Source organism: Melospiza georgiana, chromosome 9 (assembly GCF_028018845.1).
Source record: "Melospiza georgiana isolate bMelGeo1 chromosome 9, bMelGeo1.pri, whole genome shotgun sequence".
NCBI classification, from domain to species: Eukaryota; Metazoa; Chordata; class Aves; order Passeriformes; family Passerellidae; genus Melospiza; species Melospiza georgiana.
Genome location: NC_080438.1, coordinates 1,278,570 through 1,300,724, shown reverse-complemented (window position 1 = coordinate 1,300,724; position 22,155 = coordinate 1,278,570). Strand labels below are relative to the sequence as shown.

The following is a 22,155-nucleotide window of genomic DNA, read 5'->3' as shown; positions in this document are numbered from 1 at the left end:
GCCATGCCACAGCCACGGGACGGGCACTGGAAAGTGAAACGTTGCCTATTGCTTTAAGTTCCCTTGCTGGCCACGGGCACTTTTTTATTTTTTTCTCTCGCGCTATGAATGGGTTTTGCTGTAAATTATAGCTCTGCGCACATTCCCTCGGGCCGAGGAAAATAACCTCTGCCGAAACGCCAGCCCGGATCGCTGACTGGCTCCCCTTCTCCGCTCCCTAATTGAAACCAAATGTGCGAGATGTAGGATTGTGGGATTTCTGGCCGGCTCCCAGGAATCCGCAGAATGCGAGCGAGCTCCCAGAGGCATCTTGCATCAGCCCGGGGAAGTTCGCTCCTCACCTGGCTCCCCCGGCCCGGGCGAGGGGCGCGGAGCCCGCCCGCCCTCCGGCGCTGCGGTGAGTCCCTCGGGGTCCCTCAGGGCTGTGCGGGGCTGTGGGACCCTCCCGGCCTGGCGCTGCGGCGGGACGCGGCTCTGGCGGAGCCCCGGCACAGGGGCTGGGGTGTAGCTCTGCCCGGGAAGGGTCTGGGGCAGCAGCAGGGCACTGTCCTCGCTCGGGGGGTGACAATTGGCCCCTTTTCGCCAGCCGACCCCACAGCGCCGGCGGTTCCCCCCGTGCCTCGTGCCAGGCCGGCGTTTCCTGGTGTCCCTCCTCAGCTCCCGCCTATGTGTCTGTTGGCAGGGCTGGCGGCAGCGCTGGTCAGCCAGGGAGGCCCTGCTGTCCCCAGGGTCCCCTAGCCAGGCGCCGGGTCACACTGGGAAGGGGAGCACAAGGCCACTGCCCTGGTGCTCGGGAGCATCGTGCCCCCGTGCTGGTGCTGGGAGCCCACTCGTGGCTGCCAGCCCTGGGTGGAGTTGGGGCGATGCTGTGGAGCCCTGCTGGCGGCGGGGCGAGGGCTGGGAGCGCCTGGCTGCCAGGGAGCGCTCGCAGGATGCAGCACCCGCAGGACGGTGTCCCCAGGCCCCCGGCCGTGCCCCTGGCAGCTCGGTGTCCCCGGGCCGTGCCCCGGGCAGCTCGGTGTCCCCAGCCATGTCCCTGGCAGCTCGGTGTCCCCAGCCATGCCCCTGGCAGCTCGGTGTCCCCAGGCCCCCGGCCGTGCCCCTGGCAGCTCGGTGTCCCCGGGCCGTGCCCCTGGCAGCTCGGTGTCCCCAGCCGTGCTCCGGGCAGCTCAGTGTCCCCAGCCATGCCCCTGGCAGCTCGGTGTCCCCAGCCGTGCTCCGGGCAGGTCTCGCCGGGGCAGCTGGGGCCATGGGGATGTGCTGGCTGCTCCTCGCACCCCGGACAGCTGCGGTGCCCCGGGCTGAGCCAGCGGGCCCGTGGCTGGGGAGGCGCCTGCTGTTGCAGGAAATGGGGCTGCATCCAGCCCAGAAAAAGTCTAAAATGGCATTTTTGGAAGGAAGGAGGACTACGGGTCCCGGCATGCTGCACTGTGCTCCCGCCAAGGCTGCCGGCAGCACGGCATGCTGGGGGCTGTAGTGCCATCTGGGGCAGGCATCCTGAACCCCCTTATCCAAACATCCTTGGGCCGGGCTCACAGCGAGCCTGTCATCACTCAGGGACATTCCCTGAGTGGCCTTGACCTGTCTCACGCAGCAGGAGGGCAGCCCCAGCACCGTGTGAGGACTGGGGCTCTGCAGCAGGAGCCCTCGAAGTCCTGGCAGACTGGACACACCAGACTTGTGTCCAGGACCCGGTGGGCACAAGGGGTGCAGGCTGCTGCTGTCCAGCCCCCTCCCCATGCATGATGCATCCTCCTGATGAAGCAAAGGTGGCAGTGCCCCCCTGGGAAGCAAGCTGGGGCCCTCGCCCAGATGGGGACCTCACTTGGAACAGCTGACAGCAAGAGGGACCATGGCTCTGGTGAGGGTACAAAAGCAAATTTAGTTTCTCCCCCAGTTATTACCCTTGGTTATTTCAGTGGAATAAGGAAGCAGGGAAATAAGAAGGGAAAACAACAAACAAGCAGCAGCCAAGGGAAACTCAAAGCCCAGGCGATGCCAGGGAGGAGCTCCAAAAACTGTCTACACTAAAACTTTCCAGTGATTGAAAAATTTCAGCAAACATTTTCAGTCAAAACGTTGCAAAGCCATCCCTTTTGCAGGGCTGGTGGCACAAAACTGATTTCCAGCTGGGCTGCCAGTACTGCCCCTGTGCTTGACCGTGTGTCCCTTAGCCCTCAGCCTTGTGGCCTGAGTCACTGTCCCCTCACTGTCCCCCAGCCCCACACCCCTGAGGAGCGATGAGCACTTCCCAGTGGCTACGTGGGGATGATTTCCCTATACTAGGCTAAATGTAAATGCATTCCCTGCAGAACATTGCAGCATGTGGTATCCTGATGCTTTAAGAGTTTACTCAGCCTGAAAGAATAGTGGGAAAAATATCCCTGGATATTTTTTGGAATGCAGAAGGAAATTAAGATTTTAATGTTGGTGGGGAACTGGACGTCATCAAACGCAGGAGCCTCTTGTGTGTGCCTCTGGGCAATGCAGCTGAAATTCCCAGTTGCAGCTGAGTTAGTTGCAACTAGCAACAGTTTCCCGGCTGGTAATAAATAGGGGGGAAAAAAGGCAACAACATAATGTGCTTAAAAAAAAAAAAAACACCAAAAAAAAAAAAGGAAAGAAAGGAAAATTAGAAAAAAGGGGGGGAAACATCCCAAGTGGAGGTGTTTACTTGTGCCTCCTGCAGAGATTTGGTGGTTGGCAGAGTCCCCCAGGAATCCAGCAGGGCGCTGTGGGGTGCAGAGAGCTCCTTGCAGAGGGCAGGTGGCAGCTCCTGGGGTTTTGCTGTCCCCTTGGGTGCTGCTGTGGCCACAGCAAGCTCTGCTCTCGCTCCTGCCATGCCAAGCCCCAGCTGTGGCAGCGCCCAGGGCCATGCCCAGCACCTCCCAGCTGGCTCTGTGGGGCGTGGGCAGCTGCTTTGGGTGTGTTTGGCCTTTCTCTTGGTGGTGGGGACAAGGCCGTGGGCTGATGCAGGGACACAACCAGGCAGTGACCTGCAGCATCAGTGGTGTTGGGCTGGTTCAAGGAGGTGCCAGCCAGGACAGACGTCCCTGGTGCAGTGGGCTTGGCTGGGATTCACCCCAGCAGCCAGGCCCTGTTTGGCCAGGAGCTGTAGTCCTTTTAACCCCCCAGGTTAGAAGGTTGCACTCTCAAAGGTTAATGTGCATTTAAACTAGATTAAAACAGCCCTTTTAAATAGAAAGAGAACTGATTGCATCTGGTACTGGTGTGAAAGTGTCCTCTTGGCAGATAAGGGGGGCTCAGGGAGCCTGGGGCAGGGCTGGTGACGTTTGGGGGTGTCCCTGGTGCTGCCCCCGGCATGGTGCCAGGCCCCATGGTGGTGGCCCAAAGGTGTGTGGGCACCGTGGGAGCTGTTGGGCCCTGGGGGCTCCTGGCAGCTGAGGGCCAGCCAGGGCCAAGGCCGTGGCTGTGGTGACAGCCCTGGCACAAGGGCAGGCACGTCCTGGGGAGGTCCCCTTGTCCCCTCTGAGGAGAGGCCTGGCAGCACCTGTCCTTTTTCTCCCCAGGCCCCGTTCCCAGGACCCCCTCCAGCCCCATCCCATGCTCCCCTCGAGGCAGAGGGTGCAAGGTGGCTCCCACGCCCTCTGTCACACTTCTGTGTGTCACACAAGGCCCTGGCAGCACTCTGCCATGGGGAGCTATCCCAGTAAATACCCTGTAAATCTCGGCTGATTATCTGCTCTCTCTCAAAGCCAGCAGGCAGGAAACTGCTCTGGCACCCTGCTATTATTGTCTGAAGTGATGGGCTTGTGCAACTTCTTCTTTCAAAGGCAGCCAAGGGCGGGCGGCCAGGCCAGAGCCTTGGTGCCCAGTGCTGGCCCCAGGGAGCTTCCCGCGGGTCCTGTGGCCATTCCATGTGGATGTGGCACACCATGGCTCCCAGGGGTGGGGTCTGCCGTCCCTGTGACCACCATCACAGATCCGAGCCTGGGGCTCTGTTCCTCCTCCGAGGCTGAGGTGGGGACACGGGCTCTGGTGCAGGAGAAGTGCCCCCACCCTCAGCTGGCTGCCCCAAGCAGGGCTGGTGTTTGCCCCAGGTGACGAGGCCTGGTTCTGTCTCCGCAGGACTGCCGACATGTCGGCCACCCCCAGACCGGCCCTGCTGCCGCTGCTGCTGCTGCTGCTGCTGCTGCTGCTGCTGCACGTGCCACGTGCTGCCAGAGGCCAGGTCAACCCCGGTAAGTCAGACAGGTGGCTGGAGGTGCCAGAATTTCATTTCCCTGGTCTCTGCTCCTTCCAGATGGCCAAGTTTGGACTTGCAATGTCTCCGTCATCTCTGGGATTTTCTCATCTCTGGGAGCAGTCAGTGATGGCCCCTCAGCCTGCAGCTGCCTGGTCACTCTGCTGTCCTGCACCTCACTGGGGCACCTGCAGTGACCTTCAGAGCCCCGCAGCGTGCCACAGGCGCCGTGTGGCCCCTGGCAGGGTGCTGGACATGGCAAAGCACTTCAGCCCTGGGCTCTGAGGGGGCCCTTGCCCAGGGGGGCTCACTGAGGCTGGAGGCTGCCAGGTGCCAAGCTATTGTTTTCTCTGCTGGGCTGTGCCTTCTCTGGCGGTTTTGCAGCAAATCAAGGCTGGCTTCTGCTCAGAAACCACAACACTGCACCGGCCAGCAGCACAAGTGTGTTTAGATGGCTGTTCCTGCAGGGCTCAGCCCCATCCTGTGCTCCAGGGATGGACAGAGCCCAGGTTTTCCCAGGGTTTCCCCAGGGAGTTCCTTTAACAAGTCCCTTCAAAGGCTTCTTCCATCTGTGGGAGGAGTTAGCTGGGTCTTCCCTTGGAGGTTGCACTGTGCTTATTTAGGGAGGCAATCCTGTTTCTCCTGCAAACATCAATGGCTGGCAGGATTGGATTTGCCTGGCCAGGATTGTCATTACCAAGACAAAAACACAGGGCTGGCCCCGTGTTTGGCAAGAATTGAACGGGAATTCAGCGGGAGCTGTGCTCTGCAGAGCATCACAAGTGTGAGAGCAAGAGACAAGAAGAGATGCTCCCCCTGTGCCAAAGCTCACGATGAAGATGCACCCATCCTTGTGCCTGAGGCAGGATACGGTCCCTGTGTCTGGGGTCCCGGGCATGGTGACACAATGGGACGTGGGTTCTTTGTGGGTGCACGGCCCCACAAAGGGGGCTGTGGGTAGGAGGCGGCCCAGGCGCCGTGTCCTGCCCGTCCTTGCCCCTCGGTGCGGGTGTTTGCTCGGGCCGAGGTGGGCTGGAGCCGGCAGCCAGACGGTAAACACGGCCAAACAAGCCGTCCTTTCAGCTGCGCTCTTGGCAGCCAGGCGTGAAAAAATAACTCCTGGGAAGCAGCGAGGATGCGGTGCTCAGGGAGTCGGCTGCCACTCGGGGGTGCAGCCCGCCCGCCACCCCGGGTACTTTTCCACTTGCGGCCCAGCCAGGAGGAGGGCTGGGGGTGGGAACTGAGGGGTCATCAGGGAGGACGAGTGCCTGTCTTGGTCACTTGTTCCCTCAGGCAGGGACAGGGAGCAGCGGGCAGCGTGGCACAGTTGCTGCAGTGAGGTTTCTGGGCAAGTGGGCCCTCTGGAGCATGGGGACAGCAGTGCCAGCTCACAGGCTGTCCACCACAGCCAAGATCCTTGCCAGCAAGGCTGAGGAGATCCCTGGGGACAGGGCCCTGCGTGCCCGTTAGGCCTTGGAGCCACCTCCCCTTCTTCCCACTTCACTGGGAGCTGGGCTGGCATCCGCTTCTGGCCAGAGGCTTCACTTTGCTTGAGAAGGTGCCTGCTTTGGCAGGACTGTCCCTGCCTTGCTTTGTCCTCTCTCTGTGAGCCAGAGGGATGGAGAGTGCTGCCCTGGGGCACAGTGGATGTGGCCCAGGCCATTTCCGTGGAGGGATTCCCTCCTGCTCAGTGCCCTGCCGGTGTCATTGCAGCGGTGTGTCGGTACCCCTTGGGAATGTCGGGTGGGCACATCCCTGACGAGGACATCTCAGCCTCCAGCCACTGGTCTGACTCCACGGCCGCCAAGTACGGACGGTGAGTGTGGGCACCCTCCTGCAACAGCCACAGCAGGGTCTGGGCTGGCATGGAGGGAGAAGGGGGATGTGGGGCTGGCCTCAGCCACCTGCAAACAGCTCCTCCACTCTGGGCTCGCAGGCTGGACTCGGAGGAGGGCGACGGAGCCTGGTGCCCCAAGACCCCAGTGGAGCCAAATGACCTGAAGGAGTTCCTGCAGATTGACCTGCAAGCCCTGCACTTCATCACACTGGTGGGCACCCAGGGGCGCCACGCCAAGGGCCACGGCAATGAGTTTGCCCCCATGTATAAAATCAACTACAGCCGGGACGGCACCCGCTGGATCTCTTGGAGGAACCGGCACGGGAAGCAGGTGAGGAGACGGGTGGGGGCTGCATTGGGTGGTGGGTGAGGAGGCTCCTCCTGCCCATCCCCACCACGCTTCTCTCTCTCCAGGTGCTGGATGGAAACACCAACACCTACGACATCGTCCTCAAGGACCTGGAGCCGCCCCTGATCGCCCGCTTTGTGCGCTTCATCCCCGTCACCGACCACTCCATGAACGTCTGCCTGCGCGTGGAGCTGTACGGCTGCGCCTGGCTGGGTGCGTGCTGCGGTCCCCTGCCTGTCCCCGTGTCCCCACGCTGGGGTGCTGGCCATCCCAGCGGGGGCTGTCTGTCCTGCAGCACTGGGATTGCAGGGTGTCCATGCCCTCACCCTTCCCTCCCTGTAGATGGGCTGGTGTCCTACAACGCGCCGGTCGGGCAGCAGCTCATCCTTCCTGGGGGCACCATCATCTACCTGAATGACTCAGTGTACGACGGGGCCTTTGGGTACAGGTGAGGACTGGTGCCATGCTGGGCACCAGGTGAGGGGCATGTTCCTTCCCTGCATTTTCAGGCTGATCCTCAGCAGAGCAAATGCTTGCCGTGTCCTTGAGGTGAGGGACATGGCCAGCCTGGAAAGGCTGCACATCATGAGGGGGTCAGTGTGATGAGGGAAGCAGCTCCAGCCCTTCCCTTGGATTTGCTCTAGCTGCACCACATGTTCAGCACCCCACAGCCTTTTCCAGAGAGAACATCTCCAACAAAATCCCCCCCTGAGTGTCCCAGGGCCTGTGAGGAGCTGCCAGGGGGTGCTGGGTGGTGCAGGTTGTGGGGCTGGCAAGAGTCACGCTCCTTCTGTCCCTTTGCACATGCCAGCATGACAGAGGGCCTGGGCCAGCTGACGGACGGGGTGTCGGGGCTGGACGACTTCACGCAGACCCACGAGTACCACGTCTGGCCAGGCTACGACTACGTGGGCTGGCGCAACGAGAGCACGGCAGGCGGCTACGTGGAGATCACCTTCGAGTTCGACCGCATCAGGAACTTCACCGCCATGAAGGTCCTCACCCCCCCCGCCCTGTCACCCTCCCCGTGCCCCTCGGTGGCCGTGCTGACAGGCTGCCCCACAGGTCCACTGCAACAACATGTTCGCCAAAGGTGTGAAGATCTTCAAAGAGGTGCAGTGCTACTTCCGCGCCGACGCCAGCGAGTGGGAGCCCAGCGCCGTGTCCTCGGTGCTGGTGCTGGATGACGTCAACCCCAGCGCCCGTTTCGTCACCGTGCCTCTGCTCCACCGCATGGCCAGCGCCATCAAGTGCCAGTACTACTTCGCCGACACCTGGATGATGTTCAGTGAGATCACCTTCCAGTCAGGTACTGGTTGCCACGAGCCTCATGGGGACCGGGCTCTCCTGGGTGGGAGGCTCAAGGAGGTGGCGGGGCTGTGGGCCATCCACACCCCCAGCGTGATGTTCTCTTCTCCCTGGCCAGATGCAGCCATGTACAACAACTCAGTGCCCCCCGCCGAGGCACCCGTGGTCCCCACCACTTACGGTAAGCGTGGGAAGCAATGGCACCCTGTGCTGGGTGGGCCCTGTGCCCCATCCCACACAGGAGAGGGGCAGGGGGTCTCCCCATTCCCCACTGTGACCGGCCCTCTCTGTCCCCTTCTCCGGCTAGACCCCACACTCAAGGTAGACGACAGCAACACGCGCATCCTGATCGGGTGCCTGGTGGCCATCATCTTCATCCTGGTGGCCATCATTGTCATCATACTGTGGCGGCAGTTCTGGCAGAAGATGCTGGAGAAGGTGGGCAAGGGTGGTGTGGCTGGTGAGGTGCCTTGCGGTGGCGGGGTCATTCTGCGCAGGTTCTTCTGGGAGCTCAGCACGGAGAAAACAGACTCCATGCAAGGGCTGATGCTCCCTTGCCCTCCTCAGAAAGGCTTTTCACCCATCTCCAAAGGAAGGGGACTTAGCTGAGCAGGGTGGTGACTTTGGAACGTGCCTGTTTGTCCATCCCTCTGTCCTGAAGCTGATCTGGGGGACAGGAGCCTGGGTGTGGAGGGTTCTCACCACAGCCACCACCTAAACAAGGTCACTCACAGAACTGATGAAGCCAAACCCTTTTCCATAGAGGCAGACAAGAGAAGGGGGGAACATGAGGACAAACACAGGCAGGAGTGTCCCTGCAACCTAGGGACAAGGCACTAGAGAGGAGGTTTGCTCACATCCCTGGTACCATCCTGCCCATGCTGTGGGGAACCCCACCTCTCTCCTCCCTTGCCCCGCTGTCACAGGCATCACGGAGGATGCTGGACGATGAAATGACCGTCAGCCTCTCCCTGCCCAGTGAATCCAGCATGTTCAACCACAACCGCTCCTCCTCCCCCAGCGAGCAGGAGTCCAGCTCCACCTACGACCGCATCTTCCCCCTGGGGCCCGACTACCAGGAGCCCTCCCGCCTGATCCGCAAGCTGCCCGAGTTCACCGCGGGGGAGGAGGACACAGGTGAGAGCCAGGACACCCTGCGTGCTCACAGCCATCTCACAGGTGGCAGCCAGGACACCATTCACAGAGCCTGCTGCAGCCCCCTCTCTCCAGCCCCAGCTTTTGGCCGCTCTCCAAATATTTTGTCACAGGGGGAGAGGTCACACAAGTCCCCATGCATCCCCCATGAAGGTCACACAAAGCTTGTGACTGAGAGCCATCAGTGACATCGACTGCCAGACTAAGGTGTATCCCACTGTCATCCTTGGGATGCTCTGGCACCTCTTCCTCCATGACGTGGAGGCCAGGCATGGATCTCTGCTCCCCTGGGGCTCAGGGCTTGGTCGGCGTTTGCCCTTGGTGGGGAAGGAGTGGAGCAGCCTGCGCTGCCTGCAGGAAGGCAGCCCTGGGGAGCTCTGGGGCAGAAGGGGCAGAGTGTGAGCAGCCCCAGGAGCAGAGGGTGCAGGGCAGGACACCCACGGCAGGGCTGGCCCCGCTGTGTCCCCCCAGGCTGCAGCAGCCCCACCAAGCCATCGCAGGCCAGCGTCCCCGAGGGCGTCCCGCACTACGCCGAGGCCGACATTGTGAACCTGCAGGGTGTGACGGGCGGCAACACCTACTCAGTGCCGGCCCTCACCATGGACCTGCTCGCTGGCAAGGATGTGGCCGTCGAGGAGTTCCCCAGGAAGCTGCTGACCTTCAAGGAGAAGCTGGGGGAAGGCCAGTTTGGGGAGGTGAGCGGGAACTGGGCCTGCTCTGAGCAGGACTCAGGCAAAGCTCTTCCCAGCTCGCAGGGGCTGTGGAAGGCTGCCAGTCAGCTGCCCCTTGCTCCCCCAGGTTCACCTCTGTGAAGTGGAGGGGATGGAGAAGTTCACAGGGAAGGACTTTGCCCTGGAAGGCCTGGATGGCAGCTCTGACCACCCCATGCTGGTGGCTGTGAAGATGCTGCGGGCAGATGCCAACAAGAATGCCAGGTAGGGGCTGAGGGGGGCACACACCCCAGCACTGCCCACGGGCAGAGCCTCACCAAGAGAGCTGGGATGCTTGGAAAGCATTCCGTGTCTCCATCAGCCGTATGCTCAGTGCAGCTGCAAGGACCACACACCTGAGCTCTCTGGGGATGCTGGGCTGTCACACGTCAGGATCCTTAGTCCTAACCAGCTCCCCAGTGCCTACCTACCTGCTGAGCCCACCCTGCAGCTCATCTTCTCTAGTCCCAGGGGAAGGGGCCCACAGGTCCTTGGGAGGCTTGGGTGGGTGGGTGGCACTCTTGGCCAGTCTGTGCTCACCTCTGTGGCCCTCTGGGTCTGTCTATCCCACCTGTGTGGTTTCTGTTCCGGAAAGGAATGATTTTCTGAAGGAAATCAAGATCATGTCACGGCTGAAGGACCCCAACATCATCCGGCTGCTGGCGGTGTGCATCACAGATGACCCCCTGTGCATGATCACCGAGTACATGGAGAATGGGGACCTCAACCAGTTCCTGTCTCGCCAGCAGGCAGGCGGCCCTGCACCCACCGTCAGGTAGGGCTGCCTGGGAGAGCAGGGGCAGGCAGTGCTGCTTGCTCCTGGGACACCCTGCCTGGAGCACCTTCTGGCTGTTGTCCTTCCTGCCTTGTGCTCATTCGTCCCGCGTGCCCCCGACAGTGACCTGCGGTTCATGGCCACCCAGATCGCCTCGGGCATGAGGTACCTCTCGTCCCTCAACTTCGTGCACCGGGACCTGGCCACGCGCAACTGCCTGGTGGGGAAGCACTACACCATCAAGATTGCCGACTTTGGGATGAGCAGGAACCTCTACAGTGGGGACTACTACCGCATCCAGGGCCGGGCGGTGCTCCCCATCCGCTGGATGTCCTGGGAGAGCATCCTGCTGGTACACGGGGCCGGGGCTCTTCTGACGGACAGACATAGCTCTGGGGATGCTCACTGCCCTGCTTCCTTGGGCTGGGGGGTGCAGGAGGGATGGCGAGGTCTCTGCTCACTGCAGCCCAGATTTGGGATGAAGCATGGGGACAGCGGGAGCGGTGGCAGCTTTTTGAGGCAGGCTGGGGGGGGACTGTGGTGATTTTTGATGTGTCAGTGCAGAACATCCTTTAAACGGGATGCTTGGCATTTTATCCTGGCCACGGTCAGGCCCGGAAGAGGGAGCAATGTTGGTCTTTACCTTTGCCAGGAGCTGGGTCCTTGGCAAGTCCAGAGCAGTCACTGCCAGGCAGACCTGGAGCTCACCAGGCTCTGGCCTCAGGCAGAAAGCAGGTCTGTGGGGCTGAAGCATCCAGAATGAGGTTTTGATCCCCGAGCACCTGGAACTTCTGGGTAAAGCCCATGCCTGATCCTGCTCTGCTCCCTCTGGCCAGGGCAAGTTCACGACGGCCAGTGACGTGTGGGCGTTCGGAGTGACGCTGTGGGAGACCTTCACGCTGTGCCGGGAGCAGCCCTACTCCCACATGTCTGACGAGCAGGTCATCGAGAACACCGGCGAGTTCTTCCGCGACCAGGGCCGCCAGGTGGGGACGGGATGGACGGGACAAGAGGACCAGGGGTGCACCTAGGACATCAGGGGCCTGGGGAGGGACTTTAGGGTGACCAGATAGGGAGCTTGGCTGTGAGGCAGCTATGGGACAGGAACTCCTCTGGGAAGGAGTCCTGGTGAAAGGCCCGTCGTGGCAAACGCTGCACTTTACACAGCCCAAGGCACTGCTTGCTCACTGACCCCACTGCAGCTTTTAGGGTCTGGGGGACAGAGGCAGGTGTCCCCAGCTGCCTCACTGTGCCACTGGGTCATCTTGTCCCTGGGCACATAGTGGCACAGCCCCCACCTCGGGCCATGGAGAGATGGGGCACCCTGAGATAGGTGGCTCTCCAGGAGCAGTTTGCACATTGGTTTCTGTGGCAGTAATTCTCTCTTTGCTTTTCTGCTATTTGTTTTGCAGACCTACCTTCCCCAGCCCATGCTATGCCCTGACTCAGTCTATAAGCTAATGCTCAGCTGCTGGAGACGGGACACTAAAGATCGTCCCTCCTTCCAGGACATCCATCGTCTTCTCCAGGACTCAGCCAGTGAGGAATGACCCTCGGCTCCCACCTGTCCTGGTCCCATCCTTCCCTGTGCCCAGAGGAGCCCCAGATGCAAACCGAAGCCACTTCACTCGGACTTAGCCATAAACCCGGAGCGGCTGCTCGTGTTCTCATTGTGCAGTGAGCCCTCACAGGAGGCCCCCAAGGACAGCAAAGCCCCACGGTGTGGGGCAGCTCAGACCTCCCTCTTCCCCGCAGGCCTGAGCCCGGCAGCAGCTGGGGGAGGGTTATTTATTGGTGCAGCCTGTTCCTGGTGACAGGGACTGGCACAGAGCGGCTTCTCTTGCCCGGCTGAAGGGGACAAACTTCAGCTGGACTTTCTCCATGAGGAAGCTCAGCCCACACGCAGGGCAGGTGCCTGGGGAAGGGATGTGTGCAGGTGTGTGCCCACTGGAGCAGGGACAGACCAGCAGCCACCACCTGCTTCAGGAGGAGTTGGGAGCAGCCTGCAGCTGTGCAGTTGCGGGGTGAAAACAAAGACTCCGCGGGCATTCGGGGCTTTGGACATGCCACAGGGAGAGGCAGGAGGCGCCCTCCCTGCTGGCCAGCCCCAGCTGCACAGGGAGAGGACTGGGGGCGCTCCCGGCACCTCACCCAGCTGCTGGAGTGTGCAGCCAGGGAGAAGCAGGCATCCCGTGCCGAGGGGATGTTCCCTCACTGACCACAGCCACTCCAGGGCAGCTCAACTGCCCACCAAACGCATTTTGGATGCCCCACGGGTGGTGCATGGCAGCTGGCAGCAGGATGCTAGTACCTTTTAGTTCCATGGGGAAATCTCCAGGTCCTCCTCCCCCAGAGTTAACCCACATCTTCATCTGCCACGAGAAGAATGTGTATAGCAGAGTTTCATTGGCAGCTGCCTGCTGCCCATGCCCGGGCATGGAGCAGGGCACTCCAGCTCTTCCTGGCTCTCAGCCTGGGATCACAGTCCAGCTGAAGCCCCTGAGCTGGGCTCTGCCGCCCTGAGCATCCCACAGCATTCTGGCCCCTGTCCGTGCTCCCGAAGCTGCCAGCATTCTGAGCAAACTGGGCAGGTGCCAAAGCCATGGGCCCTGGCAGGTGACCCACCAGGCCCCAAACTCGGACTCTCCTGTGGCTGGGCAGGAGGAACTGTGGACTTGGGGGGTCCATGGAGCCCTCCACACTCTTGTACGTGCTAGCTCGGCCCCAGCAGGCGCGTGTGGCACAGTTCCCGGTACCCCGTGGCTAAGGCATGTGTATATTCAGTAGATGCACCTATGTGTAGGGGCCAACCCGCTGAAGAGACACTCGGTATGTGATCTGGCTGCATGGTTTCCTTGTGGCGCTTCTGCAGGCAGCTCAGCTCGCCTGCCCCGAGGGCACCCCGGGGCTGGGGAGCTCTGGAGCTGCACTGTGTGCCTGGGCTGTGGGGTGGAACACAGGTAACAGCCCGAGACTTGGAGCCAGGATGATGGAGGGAGCAGCTGGCTGACCCACACTCGCTGTGTGTCCCAGCGGTGGGAGGGAGGATGCTCTGAGGCTCAGCAGCCATGTGCAGCAGCAGGGCCGGGGCAGGCCCGTGTGCCTGGGCGAGGGGAGGGCAGGGATGGTGGCTGTGCCCCGCAGGGACTGGCAGGTCTCCCGCGTGCTCCTCCTGCCTGCGACACAGGATGGATGCCTCATCCCTGCTGAGCGTGTCGAGACGAGGACGGGCCTCGTTCGTGTCCTGGAATTGGTGTCCCTGTGCCTGTCCCCTGGATGGCCGCTCCGTGCTCAGGGTGCGTTGTGGCCCATCCCAGCCGTGCCTCAGCGGGCTGGGGCAGGTGGGGCACATCTGCAGCTCCCGGGGCCCGGGCGCTCTGCTCCATCGGTGTGGCCCCGCATTCAGTAACAGGCTGGGGGGTCTGGGGGGCAGCTGTGGGGTGCGCGGTGTCCATGCCCTGCTCGGGCCCGGACCCCGCCGGCAGCGGGGCGTGTCCCCGGGGGGCGTGGTCACGGAGCGCGCCCCGCTGGCCCCGCCCCCCGCGCTCTGCTCATCATCACGCCACCGGCGGCGCGGGCCCCGCCTCCCTGCCGCCCGCCGATTGGCTGCGGGGCCGGGCGGGGCGGGGCCGGGCGCGCGCAGAGCTTATAGGGCGGGGGGCGGCGGGCGCGGGGCAGCGATGGAGCGCGTGGTGCTGGTGACCGGTGCGAGCGGGTGAGCGGCGCTGAGGGCCGGGAGGGGCGGGCTGGCCTCGGCTCCGCTCGGGTTGCGCTGCGTTCGGTTCGGTTCGGCTCTCTCTGACACTGTGCCGTTGCAGCGGTGTGGGGCTGGCGCTGTGCAAGCGGCTGCTGGATGAGGATGGCCGCATTCACCTCTGCATCGCCTGCCGCAACGAGCAGAAGAGCGAAGCCACGCGGGACCTCATCCTGGCCACCCACCCCTCTGCCCAGGTGTCCACCGTGGAGATGGACCTGGGTAACCTGGCCTCCGTCCTGCGGGCCGCCCGTGAGCTCCGCTGCAGGTACGGGACCTGTCCCCGTGGGACACCCCTGCCCGCGCTGCGCCCCGCCGGGCACCCCTGACCCCTCCGACCCGGCTCCTGTGCTCTCTCCACGCAGGTTTCAGCGCCTGGACTTTGTCTACCTCAACGCTGGGATCATGCCCAACCCGCACGTGAACTTCAAGGCTCTCTGGCACGGGCTCCTCACCGGGTAGGAGTGTTGCTCCAGTCCCCCCCGCCTGTGGGCAGCACGGGGCGCTGGCACCGCCGGGCCGTGCCCTGGGTGCCGTGCTGAGGGGCCTGCCGCCCTCCGGTGCGAGACACAGCACGGCCCTGGGGATGTGGGGATGCCCTCCCCTGTGGGGTGGGTTTGCCGGCTGAGTGCCGTGCTGCGGTGGCCCGAGGCACCCAGAGCCGCCTCTGCTGCCAGGTGTCAGCCCCGCTGGAGGGCAGGAGGTCACCCAGAGCCTGCAGCCGCTGCCTGAGAAATGCTGCTGTGTTGAACTCTGGGTCTCCTCGCTGCTGTTGTGATGCCAGGGTAGGTTTTTGCAGGCTTGTTCAAAGCTGTGGATCACAGCGGTTTGTGAGGGCCACGGTTGGTGTGAGCGTCGATGCTCTGTGGGCAGCACAGTGACGTGTGTGAGTCTGGCAGAACTGCTGGGCTCTTGAGCTCTCCTGCCAGACTGCTTTCCTTGCCTGCATTAGGCATGGCCCGAGGCCTTGGCTAGATGCTGAAGCTTGATGAAGTTATCTGAGAGTGAAATGAGGGAAGGAGGTGTTTTTAACAGTACTTTACCATGGTAAAGTGAAGGAAGGGACAAGACTTCTCTGGTCTAGTGAGTATTGAGGCACTTGCAAATAAAGGGCCTGGGATACTCTCTAGATGTTTCCCATCCATTTTGTTAATGGTTTGATGTTGCCCTTGAAAGCAAAGCTGTGTGGAGCCTGTGAGGTGAGGGTACTGCTGGAGGGCTCAAGTGGGGAAGTGGTGGATTCCCCCTGGCAGTGTTCCTCACTAACTCCTGTTCTTGGCTTCCAGGAAGCTGCTCCACATGCTGACCACTGCAGAAGGCATCATGACCCAGACGGACAGGCTGAATGGAGATGGGCTTCAGGAGGTGTTTGCTACCAACCTCTTTGGGCACTTTATGCTGGTGAGGCTTCGTACGAAGATTGAACCCTCAGTCTGATGTTTGATGTGGGTAGGGATGGGTCTGGGCAGTACAGATCTCACAGGTTCAGATGCTGATGGAGGCTGCAGCCTGACAGATAAAGAATGACAGGACAAAGGCTTGACATTTGTTTGAATGAGCAATAAATGGTGACTTTTGTTGTAAGAGTTAATATAATTTTGAGGTTACTGTAATGAGCCAGCAGACAGAAGTCAATCATATGTAGCTCTCCATCCAGGATAAATGCTAAGGCTTGGCTGTATTAAATTCTGAGGTGCTCAACTGAGCTATCCAGCTGAATGAGAGCTGCTCATCCAAGTGTCTGCTCTTGGCTAGTCTAGGAAAAGCTGTCTGGGAAAGCTGAGAGAAGCTCACAGCCTTAGGTGCTGTAAAGTGATGCCCTGAGCCTGGGAAACTGCTGTGTTAAATAAGTTAAGGATTCTTTTTCCAGGTTCGTCAGCTTCAGTCTCTGCTCTGCAGCAACGAGAAGCCCTCACGACTCATCTGGACCTCCTCCAGCAATGCCAGGGAATCTGCCTTCAGCCTCTCTGACTATCAGCATGCCAAGGGGCAGGAATCATACAGTTCCTCTAAATATGCTACTGACCTGACCAGTGTGGTTCTGAACAGGAAATTTAATGACCAGGTGATGATGGGGTTCGTGTTGCTGCAGAAATCTAATGAGCTGCTGCTGTTTGTAATTATCATGACGTTGTTGTTACCTAGTTGCATTCATTCACTCATAGCAATCTGATGCATTCCTTAGTGCACAGGTAAGAACTAAACGTGGCTGAGGTTGAACTGGTGGTGTGGGGGGTAGGGAATCTGCCAGAGAGATTGGGAAGTTCTTCTGGCAAGAATTCCAGAATCTGGCAAAGTGGGAGATTTTGGAGCAGTTCTTACCTTGCAAGCTCTACTCCTTAGGTCAGAATTGATGTTAGAGAGCAAAGAGCCTCTGCTTTTTTCAGGTGTCCCTGCCCATCAGCACAGGGCTGCTCTGGCAGCGCTGCCTGGAGCTGCAGGCTCTGCTGATGGCTCTGTGCTGCTGCTCAGGGCAGCCAGGGAGCTGTACAAGCAAGTGCCTTCCCTGTCCTGGGGCAGTGATGGGTTGTGCTGGCAGCTGCAGCTCTGCTCCAGCAGTAATGCTTTTGCCATTCTCAAACACTTCTGGAGAAAATGGTTTAGTCCCAAAAGGCTGAGCTCTTACATATTAAAGAAGAGGTAGTCTTTAGTCTGACTGGGCTGTAATTTTTGGGATATCTGCTGAGCTGCATGGAGATTGCACCAGGAGGCTGCATTTTCTACCCTGGGGGTTTGTAATGGGCATGGATCAAACACAAACCTTTGGACCTCTTAAAAATCACCGCATCTAATTGCTCTCTGCTCTGGTACTTAGTGTAGTAACAAAGTCTGATGCCTGTACACACCCTCTCTGCCTGAGGAGCACTGGGAGGGAAGCAGCATGACCCATTCTTTTAAGTGTGGTGTAATTGCACACTGACTTTGTTTCTTCTCTGCAGGGTCTGTATTCCAGTGTTGTTTGTCCTGGGCTTGTTATGTCCAATATGACATACAGAATTTTGCCTGTCTTTCTGTGGAAGCTGCTGATGCCCATCATGTGGTTGGTGAGTGGATGTCCTGGCTGGTTTTGGGCTGTGACACACATCACTGCAAGTGATGTACAGCACACTTTGGCTCCCTGCTGCCTGTGTTGGTGTAGATTTCTTCCTTCTCTTGGGCTGGGCAGGCTGGACCCTGTGTAAGCCTTGCCCTTTCATCTTGGGGCCCAGTTTCCAAGCTGAGTTTGGAGGTTTGGTGCTGGACACTGGCAGAGGAGCAGGGTTCAGCCCTTCAGCTACAGCAGTGTTTGTCAAAGCTCCCCTTGGAAGCTTTGCCAGTTCTGCTTGGGATTGTGAAACACCATCAGCTTGCTGGCAGCAGAGCTCAGGATGTGGCCCCAGCTTGGCCCCTGTGCTTTGAGATGCTGTTCATTTCTAGAACAACCTGCTTTCCAGTGGTGTTCCTTCCATTCCTCTAGAAGGCAGTGTTGTTTTTTTCTTTCCAACCCTATGGAAAGCAAAGCTTCCTGCTCTCTGTTGCCTCCCCATCTGCTTCCTCAGAAGTTTCCTTGCCTTTCTTCCTCTGGCCTTCAGCTTTCCAGGTTTGCTGCAGTTCTGTCCCTGAGGGCTGCCTGTTCTGAGCCGTGATGCTCTTGCTGCAAGAGTGGCCTTTCATCTTAAGCTGCCCCAGTTGCAGCAGCTGATCCTGATGGATCACGTTTCTCCTGGCAGCAGAGAGGCAGTGCCTTCTCAGTTGTCCCCAAGGCTGGCACTCCTGCAGATCCCCTCTGCCATTCCTGCCCTTGAGACCCTTCCTGGTGGCCTGTTGCTCCTGCCTTGGGTGATCTCTGCGTGGGACCATGGAGTGACACTTGCTGGGGGGCTCCCGAAAGCAGTTTGTGGTGATAAGGGACGCTTTAGTCAGTGTGCAGTGTTGCCTGTTGTCCAGTTTGAGAAGCACTTGTACCTCTGGTAGATTATCTGGAGTGTTTGGGCTGCTCAGGGCTTGCCAACAAACCTTGGGCCACAGTACAAACTCTGCCGTGTCCTTCTTTTCCCCTCAGATCCGATTTTTTGCCAAAACTTATACTCTGACGCCCTATAATGGAGCAGAAGCTCATGTAAGTAGTTCACAATTTGATTCTAGCATTGCTTCCTTCTGAGTAGCTCTTCTGGGGTCTTGTGGCTTGAGCAAAGAGCCTCTCGGCGAGGCTGGAGGGTGGGAGCTGTGTGTGACCCCCAGATGCACACAGCAGTGAGTGTGGGCAGCCAGCTGTGCCCAGGGCTGCTCGGCCACGTGGAGCTCTGGGACCTTCACCCAGTACCCATAAAATAAATGGTTTTGGGAAAGCATCCTGACCAGGGAGAATGATGTGCAGCAGAGGGGGTGGAGGTGGGTGATGGGGAGCACAACGTGTCTCAAACACAGTGGGAGCAAGTGCAGCCATGCTGAACTGCTGTAGCAGAAACCTCCATTACTCTTGGCTGAGGTAGGTCACATCTGAAGGGAGCCAGCTCAGAACTTCAGAGATCACACCTTCCCCTGCCTGGTGGGAGCTCCTGTGGTGTCTTCTCCCGTGTCTGCTGGCAGCCAGGTCTTTGCCCACAGGCGTGGCTGGGACAGTGTGTGCTGCACTTGTACATCTTGGTGCTGTTGTTCCAGGTGTGGCTGTTCAAACAGAAGCCAGAGTACCTGGATGCTCTTGTCAAATACCACAGCTGTACTTCTGGACTGGGGAGATGCTACGTGGAGCCTCGCAAGGTCAGTGGAGAGGGAGCTTCCTGCTGCCTCTGCCATCTGCTTTGTGTGGGAGGGCTGGTGCCAAGGGTGTCCCGTGCCTGGAGTGGAAGGAAGATGCTTGTTGAGTGCTAAGTAGCAGGAAGGGATGTGGGGTTATCTGCAGTGCTTCCTAGAGTAACTCCTGGCTTAGGCTGGAGTCTGGAAGACAATGGAAGTGATGATCAGAACGGGTTAAGTGTGGGATGATACTTTCCCAAAATATGTTCTGGCTTATGCCCTGGTGACAGAGCATGTCTGGGAAGGTGGAAGCTCTGGAAATGCACCCTGCTCTGGAAATGCACCCTGCTTGTCCCCAGAGCTGCCCTCAGTGTGTGCACTGGCTGCCACCAAGGGATGGTCTCACAGTGCTGTTTCCTTGCCTTCCAGATGGATGTGGATGAAGACACTGCTGAGAAACTTTACCAGAAGCTGTTGGAACTGGAGGAGCAGAGTCTAGAGAAATACCACGATCTCTTAGATTAAGTAAAGCTAGTCTCAGTGGGGTGAGAGTCTTGTATCAGTAACCTGGGGTTTCTTCATTCTGGTGCTACCTGTGTTGCCAGCTGCTCTGCAGGCACATGGCTTCAGACACAATCTTCCTTCTCGACAGAAGGTGAACAGTTCCTGAAAATGGAAGTGTGAAAACTGAAGAGAAATACTTAGACCTTTGGCTATGGGATTTTTCTTTTGGCATAAAACTGGAGACCTCGAATAGGCAGAGTCTGTCCCAACACAGTTGCAAAGTGGTGTCTTGCAGAAGCATGGCTGAGCTGTGTGTGGTTCAGGAGCAGCCTCAGAACCTGTGGTTTCCGTCTGGCTCAGGGCAGCAAAGGCAGCAGTCTGGGGTGCTGCCCTGCATCTTGGCTCTGCTGGTGTTTGTAGATGGCTCAGACACATCACCTGTGGCTCATCCTGATGTACTTGAAGGCTCACCTTCAGCAGAGCTGCCTTACACTTGTTCACCAAAGCTGGGGCTGCCTCTGCAGACCTTCTCAACAAGATTGAACCTTACTGGCCAGGCAGGGTCTGCCCAGCAGCTGAAACCAAGCTCCTGAAGAGCTGGCCTGAGAAGCACACACCTGCCTCAGCTGTGAGGACAGATGCCTTGCTGTCCCCTGGGTATGGGCACTTGAGGGTTTTAACCATGACTGCCTTGAAAGGATGATGTTAACCTGGACTCAGGGCCAGTCTGCTCTGTTTAGAGCAAGAGTGAGAGGTTACCATGTTGTTTTATCTATTTAACTCTTTTTATATAATATAAATCTATTGTACCAACCATTCTTCCTGTTGTTTATCTGGAGACTTTCAGCAAGTACCTGCCACCAAGTAACTTCAAGTGCTATAATGAATAAACGACTGAAATTGAGTTGTCCTTAATGCAGTGGTGTTTTTACTCCAATATCCATCTACTTTTGACTTGGAGGCTTGGCAGGAAACTTAATTGGTGCCTTGTGCTGTAAATCTGTGCATACCTGGGAAGTGTGGAGCCTCTCTGCCATGGAAGAGCTGTCAACCACCTTTTTGGCTTGCTTCTTTAGCTAAGGAAAGACATGAGTGATTTCCAAAGACTTCAGTGTGGTTTTGTGTGCTGAGCACCTGTGGGAAGCCTGAGACTATTTCCCAGCCTTAGGCTCTTGGGAGATGTCTTTTGGTGCTTGCTCACCCGCTGTGTCACATAATGACTCTTAGTGCTTAATGCACTAATTAATGGCTTAATGCACCTCCCTGGGGCTGCCTGGGGTTGGGTGCTGTTGGAGTGGGAGTGCTGCCTGCCCTGGCTGCTGCCTCCTGCCAGGGTGCCACAGAGAGGGGCTCTGCTGGGAAACCTGCTCAGAGCTAGGAGAATGCAGGCTCTTCATGGACTTGCCTTGCAGGGATGCACATTCAAAGAGTCTTGCTTTCATTTTTTAATTTCTTCCCGTCCTCCGCTGGTTTGGGTGCTGGCAGCAGAGGTGGATCAGTGTTGAGTTTGGGCTGAGGGGACCCTCCCAGCTCAGCCCTGAGTGAGGCCTGAGCCCAGCAGCACTGGTGTGGGCAGCAATGCCCTGGGTTTGGCCTGGCAGTAGAGCAGAATGGGGAGCTGGCCATTGTGGGGTGCTGCTTCCCTCAGCTGTGGCTGGAGCTGTTCAGAGCTGTGAAACAGCTTGTGTGGGTGTGCTTATGTGGGTGTTTATTTAAATGCAATAAAGCCAGTCCCAGCACCAGATCTGCATTCTGTGGCTTTGTTCAGCTGTGTCCTACAACGCCCTGGGACTGAAGCCCTCTATTTCTGGTGGAGTAGTGCCTTCCCTGCTCCACAGGGAGAGTTGGTGGCTGGTTCTCCTCCCCACAGCATCCTGCAGCAGTCCTTGGCTCCCTGTTCTGCAGGAGATGAAGCACATTGCCCTGGCTGGTTTTAGGTGACTACCTTGCGTTTGCTGTGCTTCTGCCCTGGGCTGTAGCAGGTAACACTCACCAACTCCACCTTCAGTGTTCCCCCCACCCCAGTGCAGAGGCACTCAGTCATTTGTTATCCCTGCCTCATTTTCTCTCTGGGCTGAGACAAATGGAATAGCAGGTGTTCCTCAAAAACAGTCTGACACAATTGAGCTGAGTGCAACTTAGTGGGGAGCGGGAGGGTCAGGGCTCTTATGCCAAGCTGCTCACTTGTACTGCCCTGTGCCAGCTGGCACTGCAGCTCTGCCAGCCTTAGGGTTTGAGTGCAGTGAGGTCTGGGCAGCCTAGGAGAGGTAGCTTTGCATGATCTAGCATACTTAAGGAGAATAAACGTCTTCTGATTTATGGGTTTGCTGGTTCTGTTGGGATTTTTTTCTTAAAGCTTGGAAAAAAGGGGAAAATTTCTTGGACGGGCAGAGGTTGATGACAAGAGCTAGGACCTTTTAGGTCCTTTTATCTCAAGTGTGCCTGTAGGATGAAGTTAGACATTTAACAGGAAAAGCAGGGATGGGATGGAACAAGTGCTTTTTGCCTCTGGAGACCTGAGCTCAGCTTCTGTTCAGAGTGACACAAAGGAGGAACAAAAGGTGCTGAGCCCTGGAGAGTGGAATGGCCTGGAAAGATGGGATACACTTGTCATTTCCCACAAGCTTTGAGCTGCATGGAGCTGGAGAGGCACAGCCAGCCCAGGGGTCTGCAGAGGAGTCTCTTCAGTGGGAGGAGGTGCTCCCTGTTCTGCAGCCCTGTCACAGGTCCCTGCTTCCCTACAGGGGCTCCTGCCTGCTTGTGTGACCCCAGGCATCATTGTCCCTCCCTTTCTGTGGAAAAAGACTTGGCTGTGCTCAACCTCACTTTGTGCCCCTCTCCTC

General features: G+C 58.8%; 2 protein-coding genes across 2 annotated transcripts; both read left to right on the top strand.

The window, feature by feature from the left end:
• Positions 1-226: 226 nt before the first annotated feature.
• DDR2 (discoidin domain receptor tyrosine kinase 2) lies at positions 227-13,175 on the top strand. Its single transcript, XM_058030029.1, has 17 exons — positions 227-397; positions 4,090-4,202; positions 5,918-6,020; positions 6,141-6,372; positions 6,456-6,603; positions 6,733-6,838; positions 7,202-7,385; positions 7,456-7,699; positions 7,817-7,879; positions 8,006-8,136; positions 8,625-8,835; positions 9,325-9,548; positions 9,652-9,788; positions 10,159-10,338; positions 10,462-10,690; positions 11,175-11,324; positions 11,751-13,175. The coding sequence occupies exons 2-17, from the start codon at positions 4,100-4,102 to the stop codon at positions 11,886-11,888; spliced, it is 2,583 nt and encodes an 860-aa protein (XP_057886012.1). The 5' UTR covers positions 227-397; positions 4,090-4,099; the 3' UTR covers positions 11,889-13,175.
• Positions 13,176-14,005: 830 nt separating this feature from the next.
• Positions 14,006-20,213, top strand: HSD17B7 (hydroxysteroid 17-beta dehydrogenase 7). Its single transcript, XM_058030054.1, has 9 exons — positions 14,006-14,053; positions 14,157-14,360; positions 14,458-14,550; positions 15,379-15,493; positions 15,963-16,157; positions 17,032-17,136; positions 18,135-18,191; positions 18,734-18,832; positions 19,238-20,213. The coding sequence occupies exons 1-9, from the start codon at positions 14,019-14,021 to the stop codon at positions 19,331-19,333; spliced, it is 999 nt and encodes a 332-aa protein (XP_057886037.1). The 5' UTR covers positions 14,006-14,018; the 3' UTR covers positions 19,334-20,213.
• The last annotated feature ends 1,942 nt before the right edge of the window (positions 20,214-22,155 follow it).